The sequence below is a fragment of the Pecten maximus genome, chromosome 10 (assembly GCF_902652985.1).
Source record: "Pecten maximus chromosome 10, xPecMax1.1, whole genome shotgun sequence".
NCBI classification, from domain to species: Eukaryota; Metazoa; Mollusca; class Bivalvia; order Pectinida; family Pectinidae; genus Pecten; species Pecten maximus.
The window spans coordinates 7,414,455-7,432,270 of NC_047024.1; the positions used below are offsets into that span (position 1 = coordinate 7,414,455).

The window sequence follows — 17,816 nt, forward strand, 5'->3', positions numbered from 1 at the left end:
GTACACACGTCCTACACACAAGAGCATACACACGTCCTACACACAAGTAACATACACACGTCTTACAGCTCAATGACACCTGCAAAAGTTGTGAAGTTTAAACTATGTTTTTAAGATGGCTGCCATGGCGGCCATATTTGATTTTGGATCTACCCGAAAAACAACTACACATGGTCAGGCCAATCTCAGGATCATTTCAGACAATTTTCAGTTCAATCCCACCAATGAAACTTGAGATGAAATTTAAAATAGGTGTTGCTCAGGAACGGCATGATTGTGGAATCATGTTACATAATGGCTGCCGTGGCTGCCAACTCAAAGTTTTTACCACTTCAAAAAATAAGAACACTTTGTTGGCTTCCCGTCCTTAACACCCTCACCATTTTCCAGCTCTAGAGCACCAGTTGAAATGGAGAAGTTTTAAAAGATGGCTGTCATTACATACTCGAAAAATAACAACAATCGGTCAGGACCATCCCATGATGATTCCAGACAAGTTTCAGCTCAACCAACCATTAGAACTTGAGAAGAAGTTTGAAAAGTTTTACGCAGATGGTGCGACGACGGACGAAGGACAATGAGTATAGGTGATCGTGGCCCCTCGGGTGAGATGACCTAAAATACTACTTCTGAAATACTTTGCAACATCATGTCACATCACATCGATACGTCGACAAACACGGCTCTAGTAATTCGGACAGTAGTTTCTCGCATTGTCAATAATCCGACTATCATACACTTGTCTTTGGTGGCGTTGTAAGTGAGAATGTACTGTCCATATTGTGAGAATGTACTGTCCATATTGTGAGAATGTACTGTCCATATTGTGAGAATGTACTGTCCATATTGTGAGAATGTACTGTCCATATTGTGAGAATGTACTGTCCATACTGTGAGAATGTACTGTCCATATTGTGAGAATGTACTGTCCATATTGTGAGAATGTACTGTCAATATTGTGAGAATGTACTGTCCATATTGTATGATTCGTAGAGGGAGACTAATTGGGATCTTTTCTCTTCTTCATAAACAACTTCGCTTTTGCAGCTGAGCGTTCGTCTCTGTGATGAAGGCTTGACTCACAGCAAAGACAGAATGCTCAAGAGAATAAAACTGGCCCTTCCGGTGTCGGTGCAATGGACAGATAGCGTTGCCAATATGCAGCGAGATAACTTTTCAGTAAAATGACATTTCCAATTGGCTCCAGTCACCCAGGCACCGTCCTTAAATGAAATCGTGTGTAAATGACGTTAAACAACAGCAATAACAACGACCGACCAACCATTTGTGTGTGACGTCCTGTAAAGGTGATTGATTTCTCCCAGGGAACCTCTACTCACGTGTCCACCAATCACGAGGAAACTTTAGTGTCACAGGTTTAGTAGCTCTAATTAATCTATTTCGTATTTCCTTACCATTTTTATAACAATCATGTCATCATACGTCTCCACGGACATATCGCACAATTTGTTTATAAAACCTACATTTCGATATAGGTAACTTTTGTAACTCTCTCAGAATTATAATGATTGACTGTATTTACAATGTTTACCACCAGTAAAAATTATTTATCTAAAATATTGATGTCAGTAGTTATCGCGACAACATATGATGAAACTAGGGTCCCATGTTTGTGTCATGTTGTCGACTGTTGTGCTGTTGTCATTGGTTCCGATTTAAATTAAATAATCTGTCAATTCCCTTGCAGACACACATTTCAAGGACTGACGATGATATCATCATAATGTATTTTTATTTTTACCATAAAAATCTATAGTTTCTTTGTATTTTGGTCTCGCTTTATCTATTTTTAGTTAAAATTACGGTTCCGTTTGTATGTCGGTGTTCTCTATTTATTTCTACAAACTGATTGTTCCACGTGCTCTTCTTTGACACTTTATATTCACTGCGGTTTTGTTTGCGTTCGGTATGCTCCGATACAGTGATAGACACCAATCAGTAAGAGGAAAGTGTAAATCGAATAATCTGATCAGAGAAATCATGACGTCAAAATATTCATTAATACGTTGTCACTATAATCGTTGTTTGGAATAGGGCTCATTTGAAATTTAATTCGGAATATCTGTTAAAGTAGATGTTCTAGAGAATATACATGCTAGTTTTGTTAAGTTTTAATTGTCAGTGGCGTAGGAAGCGGGGGGGGGGGGGGGGGGGGGCAGGGGGGGGGGCAATTGCCCCTCCAATTTTTTCAGTGGGGGGGGGGGGGGGGGGGGGGGGCAAACATATCTTTTTGCCCCCCCACTTTTTGACATCCAAAATCTAAAAAAGGGGAAAAACACGAATTTATATATTCATTTCGATAAATATCTGTATATTTTCGAACCGATAATGTTTTCTTGAAGGCAACGATAAAAACTTTATCTTGTATATCCGGAACATTCCGACTTTTATACTAGTATATCAATCCTCAGACATGTGTGTCGGTCGTCTGCAATAGCCTGGTAAGTCAAAATTTATATCTTAATACGAAATTTTGCTTAACTTCATCACATAGATTCAATAAGTTGATGATAATTTGTGAAGTTAATTGAGTTCATAATGAGAACAAGACAGAAACACAACATGAATAAGAATGCGCGGTTTTAACGTGAATAGAGTGATACTAATTACCGACAGGTACGAGGAAATACAAAAAAAATTCGGCTCACGCCTACGGCGCTCGCTTTATCACTAAATTACTGCCCCCCCCCCCCCCCCCCCCCCTTTCGATTGCAGATCCACAGGGGTGCTTCGCTACCCTGGGACCCGCTGGGCGGCCCCCAGACCTCTCGCAAAAAGGGGAAAAAAATCGGCTCGCGCATACGGCGCTCGCATGATCACTTTATTGCTGGACCCCCTTTCGAAAACTCCTGGATCCGCGCCTGATCCCGAATTATTTGAAATGTGCTATATTCATTTTCCGCGGAGGGCTTGGACTCCCTTGAACACCCTATCAGGGCGCTGCCCTGGACCCGCTGGGCGGCCCCTCAGACCCTTCGTAAAAAAAAAAAAAAAATGGACCCCCCGCCCTTTCGAAAATCCTGGCCGGGCCTGGTGATTCATGTTTTGCCATAAATAATACATGTATATCCTGATTTGCGTAAATAACTTATTTTGTACTACATAAATTATCAAAATTATCATGGGATGTTGAAATGATAATTATTGCCTAATTTTGCGGAGATGGCATACGATTTGTTTAGTGCGTAAAATTTAAGGTTAAAAAAATTTTTGCCCCCCCCCCCCATCTATAAGTTACCATTATTCACATATCAAATCTGATAGAAAACTCGAAGGACTTCAGTACGACTTCATAAATAGGTTTATTTGCATTTGAAATAATGTTGATTATTGACAATAAATGAAACATAATGAAACAATATAACAAATCTGATAAAGACATTTACATTTAGTATGTGATCTATGGTGTAAGGGGATTCCCAGTCGTGGTATTACCAGTACAACATCATACAGAGATATAAGATCTAAGTTCCAGCTGATTTCCCATAGTATTATATGGTTTTTCTGCCATAGTGCGTTCATTGCTGAAGACATTTCTCCAAAAGTGATAGTTGAGTATCACGTTTATCTGACTCAAGGCAAGTAAAAAAAACAAAAAAAGAAGAGATTAACCAAGTATGATACGAGATTTGCCAAGGAGAACGCGAAGTTTTCAGACTTAAACTCGAGGTTATATATAACCCGAGGTTAACCTTGGCAAACGCGAAGTTTTCCGACTTAGACTCTAGGTTACTAGAGGTTTACCAAGAAGAACGCGAAGTTTTCCGACTTAGACTCGAGCTTACCCGAGGTTAACCGTGGATAACGCGAAGCTTTCCGACTTAGACTCGAGGTTACCCGAAGTCAACCATGGAGAACGCAAAGCTTTCCGACTTAGACTCGAGGTTACCCGAGATTTAAAGAGGAGAATACGAAGCTTTCCGATTTAGACTCGAGGTTATCCGAGGTTTACTAAGGAGAACGTGAAGCTTTCCGCATTCGACACGAGGTTAACCGAGGGGAACGCGAAGCTTTCCGACTTAGAATCGAGGTTATCTGAGGTTTAAAGAGGAGAACGCGAAGCTTTCCGACTTAGACTCGAGCTTACCCGAGGTTAACCGTGGATAACGCGAAGCCATCCGACTTAGACTCGAGGTTACCCGAGGTCAACCATGGAGAACGCAAGGCTGTCCGACTTAGACTCGAGGTTACCCGAGATTTAAAGAGGAGAATACGAAGCTTTCCGATTTAGACTCGAGGTTATCCGAGGTTTACTAAGGAGAAAGTGAAGCTTTCCGCATTCGACACGAGGTTTACCGAGGGGAACGCGAAGCTTTCCGACTTAGACTCGAGGTTACCCGAGGTCAACCATGGAGAACGCGAAGCTTTCCGACTTAGACTCGAGGTTACCCGAGATTTAAAGAGGAGAATACGAAGCTTTCCGATTTAGACTCGAGGTTATCCGAGGTTTACTAAGGAGAACGTGAAGCTTTCCGCATTCAACACGAGGTTAACCGAGGGGAACGCGAAGCTTTCCGACTTAGAATCGAGGTTATCCGAGGTTTACCGAGGAGAACGCGAAGCTTTCCGATTTGGACTCGAGGTTATCCCAGGTTTACCGAGGAGAACGCGAAGCTTTCCGCGTTTGACACGAGATTAACCGATGAGAATGCGAAGCTTTCTGCATTTGACACGAGATTAACCGAGGAGAACGCGAAACTTTCTGCATTTGACACAAGGTTAACTGATCATGAGGTGAACCACGAGGAGAACGCGATGCTTTCCGACTTAGTCGATGTTACCCAAGGTTAAATGTGGATAACGCGGAGCTTTCCGACTTAGTCTCAAGCTTATCCGAGGTAACCTGAGGAGAACACGAAGCTTTCCGACTTAGACTCGAGGTTAACCGAGCTTAACCGAGGAAAAGGGAAGTTTTCCGACTTAGACTCGAGCTTACCCGAGGTTAACCGTGGATAACGCGAAGCTTTCCGACTTAGACTCGAGGTTACCCGAAGTCAACCATGGAGAACGCAAAGCTTTCCGACTTAGACTCGAGGTTACCCGAGATTTAAAGAGGAGAATACGAAGCTTTCCGATTTAGACTCGAGGTTATCCGAGGTTTACTAAGGAGAACGTGAAGCTTTCCGCATTCGACACGAGGTTAACCGAGGGGAACGCGAAGCTTTCCGACTTAGAATCGAGGTTATCTGAGGTTTAAAGAGGAGAACGCGAAGCTTTCCGACTTAGACTCGAGCTTACCCGAGGTTAACCGTGGATAACGCGAAGCCATCCGACTTAGACTCGAGGTTACCCGAGGTCAACCATGGAGAACGCAAGGCTGTCCGACTTAGACTCGAGGTTACCCGAGATTTAAAGAGGAGAATACGAAGCTTTCCGATTTAGACTCGAGGTTATCCGAGGTTTACTAAGGAGAAAGTGAAGCTTTCCGCATTCGACACGAGGTTTACCGAGGGGAACGCGAAGCTTTCCGACTTAGACTCGAGGTTACCCGAGGTCAACCATGGAGAACGCGAAGCTTTCCGACTTAGACTCGAGGTTACCCGAGATTTAAAGAGGAGAATACGAAGCTTTCCGATTTAGACTCGAGGTTATCCGAGGTTTACTAAGGAGAACGTGAAGCTTTCCGCATTCAACACGAGGTTAACCGAGGGGAACGCGAAGCTTTCCGACTTAGAATCGAGGTTATCCGAGGTTTACCGAGGAGAACGCGAAGCTTTCCGATTTGGACTCGAGGTTATCCCAGGTTTACCGAGGAGAACGCGAAGCTTTCCGCGTTTGACACGAGATTAACCGATGAGAATGCGAAGCTTTCTGCATTTGACACGAGATTAACCGAGGAGAACGCGAAACTTTCTGCATTTGACACAAGGTTAACTGATCATGAGGTGAACCACGAGGAGAACGCGATGCTTTCCGACTTAGTCGATGTTACCCAAGGTTAAATGTGGATAACGCGGAGCTTTCCGACTTAGTCTCAAGCTTATCCGAGGTAACCTGAGGAGAACACGAAGCTTTCCGACTTAGACTCGAGGTTAACCGAGCTTAACCGAGGAAAAGGGAAGTTTTTCGACTTAGGGTCGAGGTTATACAGTATGATAGGTGATAAACGGATTTTTTAAAATATAAGATTGAAGAATAAACAAATAATGCACTGAATTAAGATAAACATGACATTCTATCACTTCGAAATTGGTGAGCTTTGTGAACCATAAAGTCCAAAACGTATGCGGCAAACCATATATTTCCTGTTCGAGATAGGGACACAATTGCGACAAATAATAAAGTCACAACGAATGTATCTGTACAGAAAACGTTACGTGACTGTTCAATAAAAAGACTGGTAAAAACAAAGAGTTTCACATCCATATGGTAATGACTGTTACCTCCATATGGGTATGACTTTTACCTCCATATGGGTATGACTTTTAACGTGACAGGTAGCAAAGAGAAACTATCGAGTAATGCGTGTAACTTATTCAGGTATGTACACAGCAGGTGTATGCTGCTCCATGAATATGTCTCAGCGTATCATTTGGGATTTTATCGTTTACATTTTACTGTAGACATGTCTGTTACACAAAACCCTCCTCGTGTTTAAAATGGTAAATTAGCATAATGAATTCAATATATGACATCTTGCTTAAATTTGTGGAAACAAATATTCTGTATACGTCTCTAATACAATATGTATAATTAATTATACAGAAAGTATAAAAGATGTTGTTTCCATTGCATTTTCTGAATAAAACTAATGTTAAACATGGTAGAATAAGTAGCTACCTACCAATTAAGACAATATTTTCTTTATTGGTAAACAGTATCATCCAATAAAATTTTTCGAAAATGACGTTATTCGAAAATTCACAAAAACAAATAAAACACAGAATAATTCGAAAAGGTGCGAGGATATCATGTTCAAAGTTAGAAATAGATTGAACCAGAAATTACTCTACAATTTCACTTTCTCTGTAGGATAAGTTATTTTGTTCATCTTGTTAACTTTGTATAAATTACTAATGCTTAATCTAGATACAAATAAAAACATGTCAAATATACCGGTGAAGTGTCGCGCCTTCAGACATCAGTGGTATGGATGCCCAACAATAACCTCCACATTGATAACATGTATTTTTCTTTGTTATACAGTGAATATATACATTAACGTTCGTTTGACAATGTTCTGTAAATATATTAAATATTTGCATCACAATATGACCTAGAATTAATAAAGTTTGTTTTCATTCTAACAATTTACATATGTATAACAGACAACTTATAAGCATTGTTAGCTTCAATGTCTATTGTAGTGAATTTTATACTATCTACAGAACCATGGAATCGTTCATTATGTCATTTGCTACAGTTCCTTAACTGATATCGACGACACAGTTAACTATCTACCCACACACAGGTAGAAGTACTTTGTACATTTCATTTTCAGTGTTAATTTTAATATAACTGGTATCGTGCGGGAAAGCCGTGTTTGACAATTGTCTATACAATGATACTGTGCAGGGAACGTTTGTCGCTTTAGGTGCAGGAAGTAAGGGCATGATGCAGAGGGTCTAGGTTGTCTTGGGCTTCAATGTGTGGGCATGGTGAAGGAAAATGTGTAGGGAAAGGGTCACAGACAAGGTGTTATATATACTTAACACGGGACAAACACAATAGATACATTATGTAAATGACACGCCAATCAGGTTAAGTGTTTGGCCAACTGATCATTGCATTTCATATTTAACGTATTGATTGTGGATGAGACTGGTTTTTAGTACTATTGTACATATATTTTGTAGATGTAATAGATTTGAAAACCTTCAGTAAAATGAAAATTAAGATTATAGTAAACAAATTTGATAGAATACATTTTATTTTTGAATATAGATTAATAGAAAGAATAATTTCCTCTTTTTTAAGAACAATTCATTTTAAAATTGATTCCAATAGCATTGTTTCTTTCCATTTGGTAATTGATCATTCTTAGTAACAGTTGCATTAAAACTAGTATATTATCCATAACGCTTGGAAATATACCTATTATGTTTTTGTTACTATACCCAATTTTTCCCGATATGAAACATGTCACGTCATAACGTACTCTAGAGAATTACCAACACACATTACAAACCCGTCATTGCAGCAGAAGTCGAAGACATTTTTTTGTGCGAACCAGTTAAACAATTATAAATCATCATAAAGACATGAAGCACTTCTACATACTATTGTTATTCGGCAAAAATGATATATTCCTCATAAACAATGATGTGATGATAAGATCTTAATGCCTGGCCCTCCTGCCTTTTTGACATCATTGCCACCATTTGAAAACACATCGGTCTATATTTCAATTGATATCGATCGATTTACTTTAGGTCGTACTTAATACAATACTTATGTTCTGCCAACTGCGTGCCCGGCGGCTGTGATATATTTCTGCCCACCGTGTGCCCCCCTCCGGCTGTGATATGTGTTCTGACAACCGTGTGCCCCCCATCGGCTGTAGTATGTGCTCTGCCGACCGCGTCCCCCCGCCGGCTATGATATGTTCTGCACAGGACAGTTACACACGTCAGTGAGCTCTGTGCTTGGTGCTTTGTACAAAACAGTGCTGCATGTGCAAAACAATTAAAAGCAAAAACATTGAATTATCATGATTAATTCTACAAGACAAATAAAAAATAAAAATGAAAATAAAGGACAAAGGCATCATCATAAGGTTTTGAAATCGATAAACAACTGTGTAAGGGGTCACCTCCTAGTCGGCTCGAGTCTTTTGTACACTCTGAGTTCTATTTGCCAAGAAAGAGTCATTCACGTGTAAACATCCAAATATCGTGTAAGATACACGTGACCCAAGCAACGTGCCGCTTACAAGGAATTAGCAGCAACGTGTATGTAGATTGACGCCAATGGTCATGGATTGGTGGATTTACACATTTTAATCCTATTTCATGTCTTCTGCATTAGGATCAAACTGGCAAATCCATGCCGATCATTGACATTATATATAATATAGGACGCCATCAGACCTTTCTTGTACAAGAATTCAAAGTGTAACACTAGCCTGTTGGTCCTTACCCAAGAAACTCGGTCCTCATACTTCCAGCTTGACAGGTAGTTTTGCCTGCAATACATTTATAGTCTATTATTATAAAAGACACATCTCACATTAAACGTTTATATCTTGGAATTCAAACACGCGTAGATCCACTATCACAGATTTCATTTTTAAACAACATATGTAGTCCATTTGAAAAAAAAACTGTATCAATAACAAGTTTCGACAATATTTTCCAAATTTCCATGCAGTATTTTGCGCACCAACTCTTGGCTTGAAAGACACCTCACGTTTAGTCACACGTCATGCCCGTTTGACCACATGCATATGACGTCAACCACTCATGTTGGTTTCGGTAGTCTGAGAAGTATTTTGCCTTTTACGACCACGCCCCTTTCCTCTATTTTCCTTCCGTCGACGATTTTTCCTCCTATTTTTCTTCCTATTCTTTTTAGGGCGGTTCCTATTACCCCTTCTATTACCACCTCTACCACCGCCTACTTTTGGTGGAGGGGGAGGGTTATTTCCCCCTGGCTGTTCAATAATTTCTATTATTTTACTGCAATCAAAATCACCTTTTATTTTCCGGAGCGCTCGCTTGAACTCCCTGTCCTTCCTCCAGGGACTGATATAAGACACAGTAAACACTCCGGATTCTGTCTTGTTCCCCATTATGATGTAGGAATCACTTCTGCTTGTATTGACTGTGGCACATTCACATTGTTTTCCGTTTTCAATCACCAAGCTCAGCTTCCTCTTCTCGCGTTTGGTCAAAGTGCCATGTTTATAGAATTTCTTTTTCTTCTTTAGAATCAGTATTTTTGACTGTCTTTTCGATTTAATCTTTCGCACTTTGACTTTTGCAACTGGGGAAATAAAATACAAATATTTTGCATGCTTTTAACCAACAATGGCAAATATGTTAATCTTAATATTCATGTATCAAACAAGCCGTTAATTAAATGGCATAATGTACGTTAATTTGATACATGAAAATATAAAACAATTCTTTCCAACTAAACACTGTTGTTACTTCCGGAATATATTTGAAATATATTATCTTGATGCTAAATACCTACAGGGAACCATTCATATTGCCGCCCTACCAAACGCAACAAATAGTTGTTATTGTTTGATACATATTATACAAATTATCAAATTTTCCAAAAGTTGATATTTTCTTTCCGGGAAAAGATGATCGAAAAATAGGGAAAATAATCCAATACATTTTGAAGGATTTTTTAATATCTCTTCAAAATGTCTGGTATTTTAACCTTGGTTTCTTGGAACTCCAGGTAAAATTTCCTTTCGTTCAAAAGTGCTCGCAACATTTAATCTACTTTTAGTTAGAATTTTGAGTTTATGTTCATGTCAATCTTTCTTTGTTTGTGTTTATTTTTCGCACCAGTGTTTTATCAAGAGTGACTTACACATATATCTGTTCAACAGAATAAAATGGCACATTGTTTAAGAATGAAAATGTTATATACTTACCAAACTGAGCTCTACAGTGATTGTCCACGATGCCCTCTAACGTAGGGGGCTGGTTACAGGCATCACACACGTTCTGTGTTGCTAAAACATACAAAGGTTTACAGTTAGGTTTAAACAGTATTTTATCAATAAAGTGTCGCTGAAACAAACACAAATTTACGAAAAGCTTTAAGCATCACATCGTACAATATTATACGTTTTACATAGGGTGAAACCGAGTTAAGAACAGTCATGTCTTTATTGAACACGCGACATTGAATCACCACATTGTCAGAAGATGAACATTTGTCTGTTGTGTTTTTAATATGCTCTTAATTACTTTTCAAAATAATTGCATTAAATATTGTGTAAAATCCATTTACGTAAAATCAAATTCAAGACTCGTCTCAAACATTTTACTAAACTCTTTATAACGAGGAGGCATTTTTGTATATCCTAATGAAAAAAAACTCTAATAGCATTAAAGCTGGACTTTGTAAAACAACGAGCCCCAGATTACGTTTCATTTCACATCAAGTTAAGATATACATGTTGTATGTGTGAGTAACAATTGTATCGTCTATATTTACAGTACATTAACAAAATACTTTGAATCTTGTGGAATATAAATACATTCTGTATAAATAAACAAGGGTCTAACAAGGGTCTAGATAAATAATATAAAACATTTTGTATAAATAAATAAATAAATAAGGGTCTAGATAAATAATATAAATACATTCTGTATAAATAACAAGGGTCTAGATAAATAATATAAAAATACATTCTGTATAAATAAACAAGGGTCTCAATAAATAATATAAATACATTCAGTATAAATAAACAAGGGTCTAAATAAATAATATAAATACATTCAGTATAAATAAACAAGGGTCTCAATAAATAATATAAATATATTCTGTATAAATAACAAGGGTCTAGATAAATGATAAAAATACATTCTGTATAAATAACAAGGGTCTAGATACATAATATAAATAAATTCAGTATAAATAAACAGGGGTCTCAATAAATAATATAAATACATTCAGTATAAATAAACAGGGGTCTAGATAAATGATAAAAATACATTCTGTATAAATAAACAAGGGTCTAAATAAATAATATAAAACATTCTGTATAAATAACAAGGGTCTAGATAAATGATAAAAATACATTCTGTATAAATAAACAGGGGTCTAGATAAATAATATAAATAATTTCTGTATAAATAAACAGGGGTCTAAATAAATAAGCAGGTAGTCCTAAAACCATGAGTAAACTATTAAAATGTTGAACAAAGTTAAAGATATATCCCGCTTGGTTTATATAGGCCGAGATTTTCCCATGGGTTACATTGTAGGGTAGTAAATCTCCTCAAGTAACGGTTTGACAAGCGTTGTGTTGGGGCATTCAACCATACGTGACACGAAAACTAGTAAGATGATATGGATTAAACATGTAAGACGAGCCTTGCTCCGCAGTACATATCATTGCCACAAAAACCTCATCATGTTGGTGGTGCGCAGAATGAACAATTTATCAATTTTGCCTTGCCCTATCACCTGACTCCGAGCTGACATTTATAGCAGGCGTTATAATAAGAGTATATGGAGATATAGTGTTATCTTTATTGCTTTATATTTAGTGTCAAAATCTCACGTATCACCTTTATCCGTCGTCATGGTACATTTATTTGTCTACAGTTTAAAAATTAAAAAGGTTTATATCAATTTAGCCTCTCAATTATACTTGAAACTACATAGGTAATGAATGAAAAAGAACTAAAGCCCTAACAGAGATAATGTCGAGACATAAGATGGGTATAAAAACGATATAAGGTATGATAGAAAAAGGATATCTCGCGGTATACGAACCATTCCATATACGTTAGAATAGATGCTTCCCGAATACAAAAAAATCCATCTTTGGTAAAAAAAGATTTCTCATGGCATACGAGTATTCCAAATAAGGTAAAATAGATGCTTCCCTAATACACAAATTCCATATTAGGTAAAACGGATTTCTCATGGCATACGAGTATTCCAAATAAGGTAAAATAGATGCTTCCCTAATACACAAATTCCATATTAGGTAAAACGGATTTCTCATGGCATACGAGTATTCCAAATAAGGTAAAATAGATGCTTCTCTAATACAAAAAATCCATTTTAGGTTAAAAGGATAGCTCACGGCATACCGGACCCTTCCATGGTAGAATAGATGCTTCTCTAATGCAAAAAAAAAAAAAAAAAAAAAATCCATATATGACAATGTTGATATCTCATATAATATGAAACATTCCAAATCATGTAAAAAGGATGTCTTATGACATGAGAAACATCTCATATCATATAAAAAGGATGTGTCATGGCGTCCGAAGCGTTTCAACTTAAGTAGAATAGATTTTCCCAAGTACAAAACATTCCATATAAGACAATGTAAATATCTTAAATAACATGAAACACATTCCACATCATGTAAAAAAAAGATGTATCATAGCGAACGAAACAATCCATGTCATGTAAAAAGATGTAACATAGCGAACGAAACAATCCATGTCATGTAAAAAGATGTATCATAGCGAACGAAACAATCCATGTCATGTAAAAAGATGTATCATAGCGAACGAAACAATCCATGTCATGTAAAAAGATGTATCATAGCGAACGAAACAGTCCATGTCATGTAAAAAGATGCCTTATGGCGAACGAAACAATCCATATCATGTAAAAAGATGCCTTATGGCGAACGAAACAATCCATATCATGTAAAAAGATGTATCATAGCGAACGAAACAATCCATATCATGTAAAAAGATGTATCATAGCGAACGAAACAATCCATGTCATGTAAAAAGATGTATCATAGCGAACGAAACAATCCATGTCATGTAAAAAGATGTATCATAGCGAACGAAACAATCCATGTCATGTAAAAAGATGTATCATAGCGAACGAAACAATCCATGTCATGTAAAAAGATGCCTTATGGCGAACGAAACAATCCATATCATGTAAAAAGATGTATCATAGCGAACGAAACAATCCATGTCATGTAAAAAGATGTATCATAGCGAACGAAACAATCCATATCATGTAAAAAGATGTATCATAGCGAACGAAACAATCCATGTCATGTAAAAAGATGTATCATAGCGAACGAAACAATCCATGTCATGTAAAAAGATGTATCATAGCGAACTAAACAATCCATGTCATGTAAAAAGATGTATCATAGCGAACTAAACAATCCAGGTCATGTAAAAAGATGTAACATAGCGAACGAAACAATCCATGTCATGTAAACAGATGTATCATAGCGAACGAAACAATCCATGTCATGTAAACAGATGTATCATAGCGGACGAGACAATCCATGTCATGTAAAAAGATGTATCATAGCGAACGAAACAATCCATGTCATGTAAAAAGATGTATCATAGCGAACTAAACAATCCAGGTCATGTAAAAAGATGTAACATAGCGAACGAAACAATCCATATCATGTAAAAAGATGTATCATAGCGAACGAAACAATCCATATCATGTAAAAAGATGTATCATAGCGAACGAAACAATCCATATCATGTAAAAAGATGTATCATAGCGAACGAAACAATCCATGTCATGTAAAAAGATGTATCATAGCGAACGAAACAATCCATGTCATGTAAAAAGATGTATCATAGCGAACGAAACAATCCAGGTCATGTAAAAAGATGTATCATAGCGGACGAAACAATCCATGTCATGTAAAAAGATGTATCATAGCGAACTAAACAATCCATGTCATGTAAAAAGATGTATCATAGCGAACGAAACAATCCAGGTCATGTAAAAAGATGTAACATAGCGAACGAAACAATCCATGTCATGTAAAAAGATGTATTATAGCGAACGAAACAATCCAGGTCATGTAAAAAGATGTAACATAGCGAACGAAACAATCCATGTCATGTAAAAAGATGTATCTTAGCGAACGAAACAATCCATGTCATGTAAAAAGATGTAACATAGCTAACGAAACAATCCAGGTCATGTAAAAAGATGTATCATAGCGAACTAAACAATCCATGTCATGTAAAAAGATGTATCATAGCGAACGAAACAATCCATATCATGTAAAAAGATGTATCATAGCGAACGAAACAATCCATGTCATGTAAAAAGATGTATCATAGCGAACGAAACAATCCATGTCATGTAAACAGATGTATCATAGCGGACGAGACAATCCATATCATGTAAAAATATGTATCATAGCGAACGAAACAATCCATGTCATTTAAAAAGATGTATCATAGCGAACGAAACAACCCATGTCATGTAAAAAGATGTATCATAGCGAACGAAACAATCCATATCATGTAAAAAGATGTATCATAGCGAACGAAACAATCCATATCATGTAAAAAGATGTATCATAGCGAACGAAACAATCCATGTCATGTAAAAAGATGTATCATAGCGAACGAAACAATCCATGTCATGTAAAAAGATGTATCATAGCGAACTAAACAATCCAGGTCATGTAAAAAGATGTATCATAGCGAACTAAACAATCCATGTCATTTAAAAAGATGTATCATAGCGAACGAAACAATCCATATCATGTAAAAAGATGTATCATAGCGAACGAAACAATCCATGTCATGTAAAAAGATGCCTTATGGCGAACGAAACAATCCATGTCATGTAAAAAGATGTATCATAGCGAACTAAACAATCCATATCATGTAAAAAGATGTATCATAGCGAACGAAACAATCCATGTCATGTAAAAAGATGTATCATAGCGAACGAAACAATCCATGTCATGTAAAAAGATGTATCATAGCGAACGAAACAATCCATGTCATGTAAAAAGATGTATCATAGCGAACGAAACAATCCAGGTCATGTAAAAAGATGCCTTATGGCGAACGAAACAATCCATATCATGTAAAAAGATGTATCATAGCGAACGAAACAATCCATGTCATGTAAAAAGATGTATCATAGCGAACGAAACAATCCAGGTCATGTAAAAAGATGTATAATAGCGAACGAAACAATCCATGTCATGTAAAAAGATGTAACATAGCGAACGAAACAATCCATGTCATGTAAAAAGATGTAACATAGCGAACGAAACAATCCATATCATGTAAAAAGATGTATCATAGCGAACGAAACAATCCATGTCATGTAAAAAGATGTATCATAGCGAACTAAACAATCCATATCATGTAAAAAGATGTATCATAGCGAACGAAACAATCCATATCATGTAAAAAGTGTATCATAGCGGACGAAGCAATCCATATCATGTAAAAAGATGTATCATAGCGAACGAAACAATCCATGTCATGTAAAAAGATGTATCATAGCGAACGAAACAATCCATGTCATGTAAAAAGATGTATCATAGCGAACGAAACAATCCATGTCATGTAAACAGATGTATCATAGCGAACGAAACAATCCATATCATGTAAAAAGATGTATCATAGCGAACGAAACAATCCATGTCATGTAAAAAGATGTATCATAGCGAACGAAACAATCCATATCATGTAAAAAGATGTATCATAGCGAACGAAACAATCCATGTCATGTAAACAGATGTATCATAGCGAACGAAACAATCCATATCATGTAAAAAGATGTAACATAGCGAACGAAACAATCCATATCATGTAAAAAGTGTATCATAGCGAACGAAACAATCCATATCATGTAAAAAGATGTAACATAGCGAACGAAACAATCCATATCATGTAAAAAAAAGTGTATCATAGCGAACGAAACAATCCATATCATGTAAAAAGATGTATCATAGCGAACGAAACAATCCATATCATGTAAAAAGATGTATCATAGCGAACGAAACAATCCATGTCATGTAAACAGATGTATCATAGCGAACGAAACAATCCATGTCATGTAAAAAGATGTATCATAGCGGACGAAACAATCCATGTCATGTAAAAAGATGTATCATAGCGAACGAAACAATCCATGTCATGTAAAAAGATGTATCATAGCGAACGAAACAATCCATATCATGTAAAAAGATGTATCATAGCGAACGAAACAATCCATATCATGTAAAAAGATGTATCATAGCGAACGAAACAATCCAGGTCATGTAAAAAGATGTATCATAGCGAACTAAACAATCCATATCATGTAAAAAGATGTATCATAGCGAACGAAACAATCCATGTCATGTAAACAGATGTATCATAGCGAACGAAACAATCCATGTCATGTAAAAAGATGTATCATAGCGAACGAAACAATCCATGTCATGTAAAAAGATGTATCATAGCGAACTAAACAATCCATGTCATGTAAAAAGATTTATCATAGCGAACGAAACAATCCATGTCATGTAAAAAGATGTATCATAGCGAACTAAACAATCCATGTCATGTAAAAAGATTTATCATAGCGAACGAAACAATCCATGTCATGTAAAAAGATGTATCATAGCGAACGAAACAATCCATGTCATGTAAAAAGATGCACTATGGCGAACGAAACATTTCTTGATTCAAAGTGATATATATTTTTCTCTTCGCATGAGTATTGTAATGAAAATGATAATGATATATGCGGAAGCATTTTAGAACATATCCAGAATTGCGAATGAAGTGATCAAAATTATCATGAGAAAAATGCTTGTCTAAATTTGAATTATTAATCAGTATACTCGATTGATTATAATTAACTATCAATCAATTAATGAATTAGTATCAATTAGTGACACCCATTGTAACATGCTTTACTATAGGTTTAATGAGTAGCTTGGAAAACATTCATTCAAGTTTTCAGGAGTAGAACAATATCGTAATAATGGTTATCTAGTGCACGCTATTCTGGGGAAAGACAGTAGATATACCTGACTTGATATGTATCAACACTGAAATACCTGACTGTACATATATCAACACTGAATTATAATTCGATGCAAATTCTGCGTTTGAGGTGCATTTATCAATCCTCAGGCATATTTTGTTACAAAAAAAAAATCAACATATGTTACTGGGTTTAGAGCTAAATACAAAATCTTTGAATCCTAATTCTAGAACCAGTACAAACTGCACATCCCGAGGACAGCCTACTCTGGGACCATGGTTTGTCACCGTGTCTGTCGGCCCTAGGAAGAGCTGTGTGAGGAATGTACTGAGCCTGTCAGTTATGTACGATTTCACGGTATGTGATATACAACAGATAAACATGTGGTATAAAAGAATCTTACACCTGTAGCTAATATG

The 17,816-nt window shown here is 36.7% G+C and overlaps 1 protein-coding gene across 4 annotated transcripts in view; it reads right to left on the bottom strand.

Annotated features, from left to right (window-relative positions):
- Nucleotides 1–3,304: 3,304 nt before the first annotated feature.
- LOC117335405 (secreted frizzled-related protein 1-like) overlaps nt 3,305–17,816 on the bottom strand; it is a 46,250-nt gene continuing 31,738 nt past the window's right edge. For 3 of the 4 annotated variants that reach the window (XM_033895369.1, XM_033895370.1, XM_033895371.1), the window contains exons 3-4: nt 10,574–10,654; nt 3,305–9,945 (exon numbers count right to left, since the gene is read on the bottom strand). In XM_033895369.1, coding sequence (XP_033751260.1) covers nt 9,413–9,945; nt 10,574–10,654 — 614 coding nt within the window. In that variant the 3' untranslated portion in view covers nt 3,305–9,412. The remainder of the gene's footprint in view (nt 9,946–10,573; nt 10,655–17,816) is intronic. The other variant, XM_033895372.1, reaches the window with a different exon arrangement.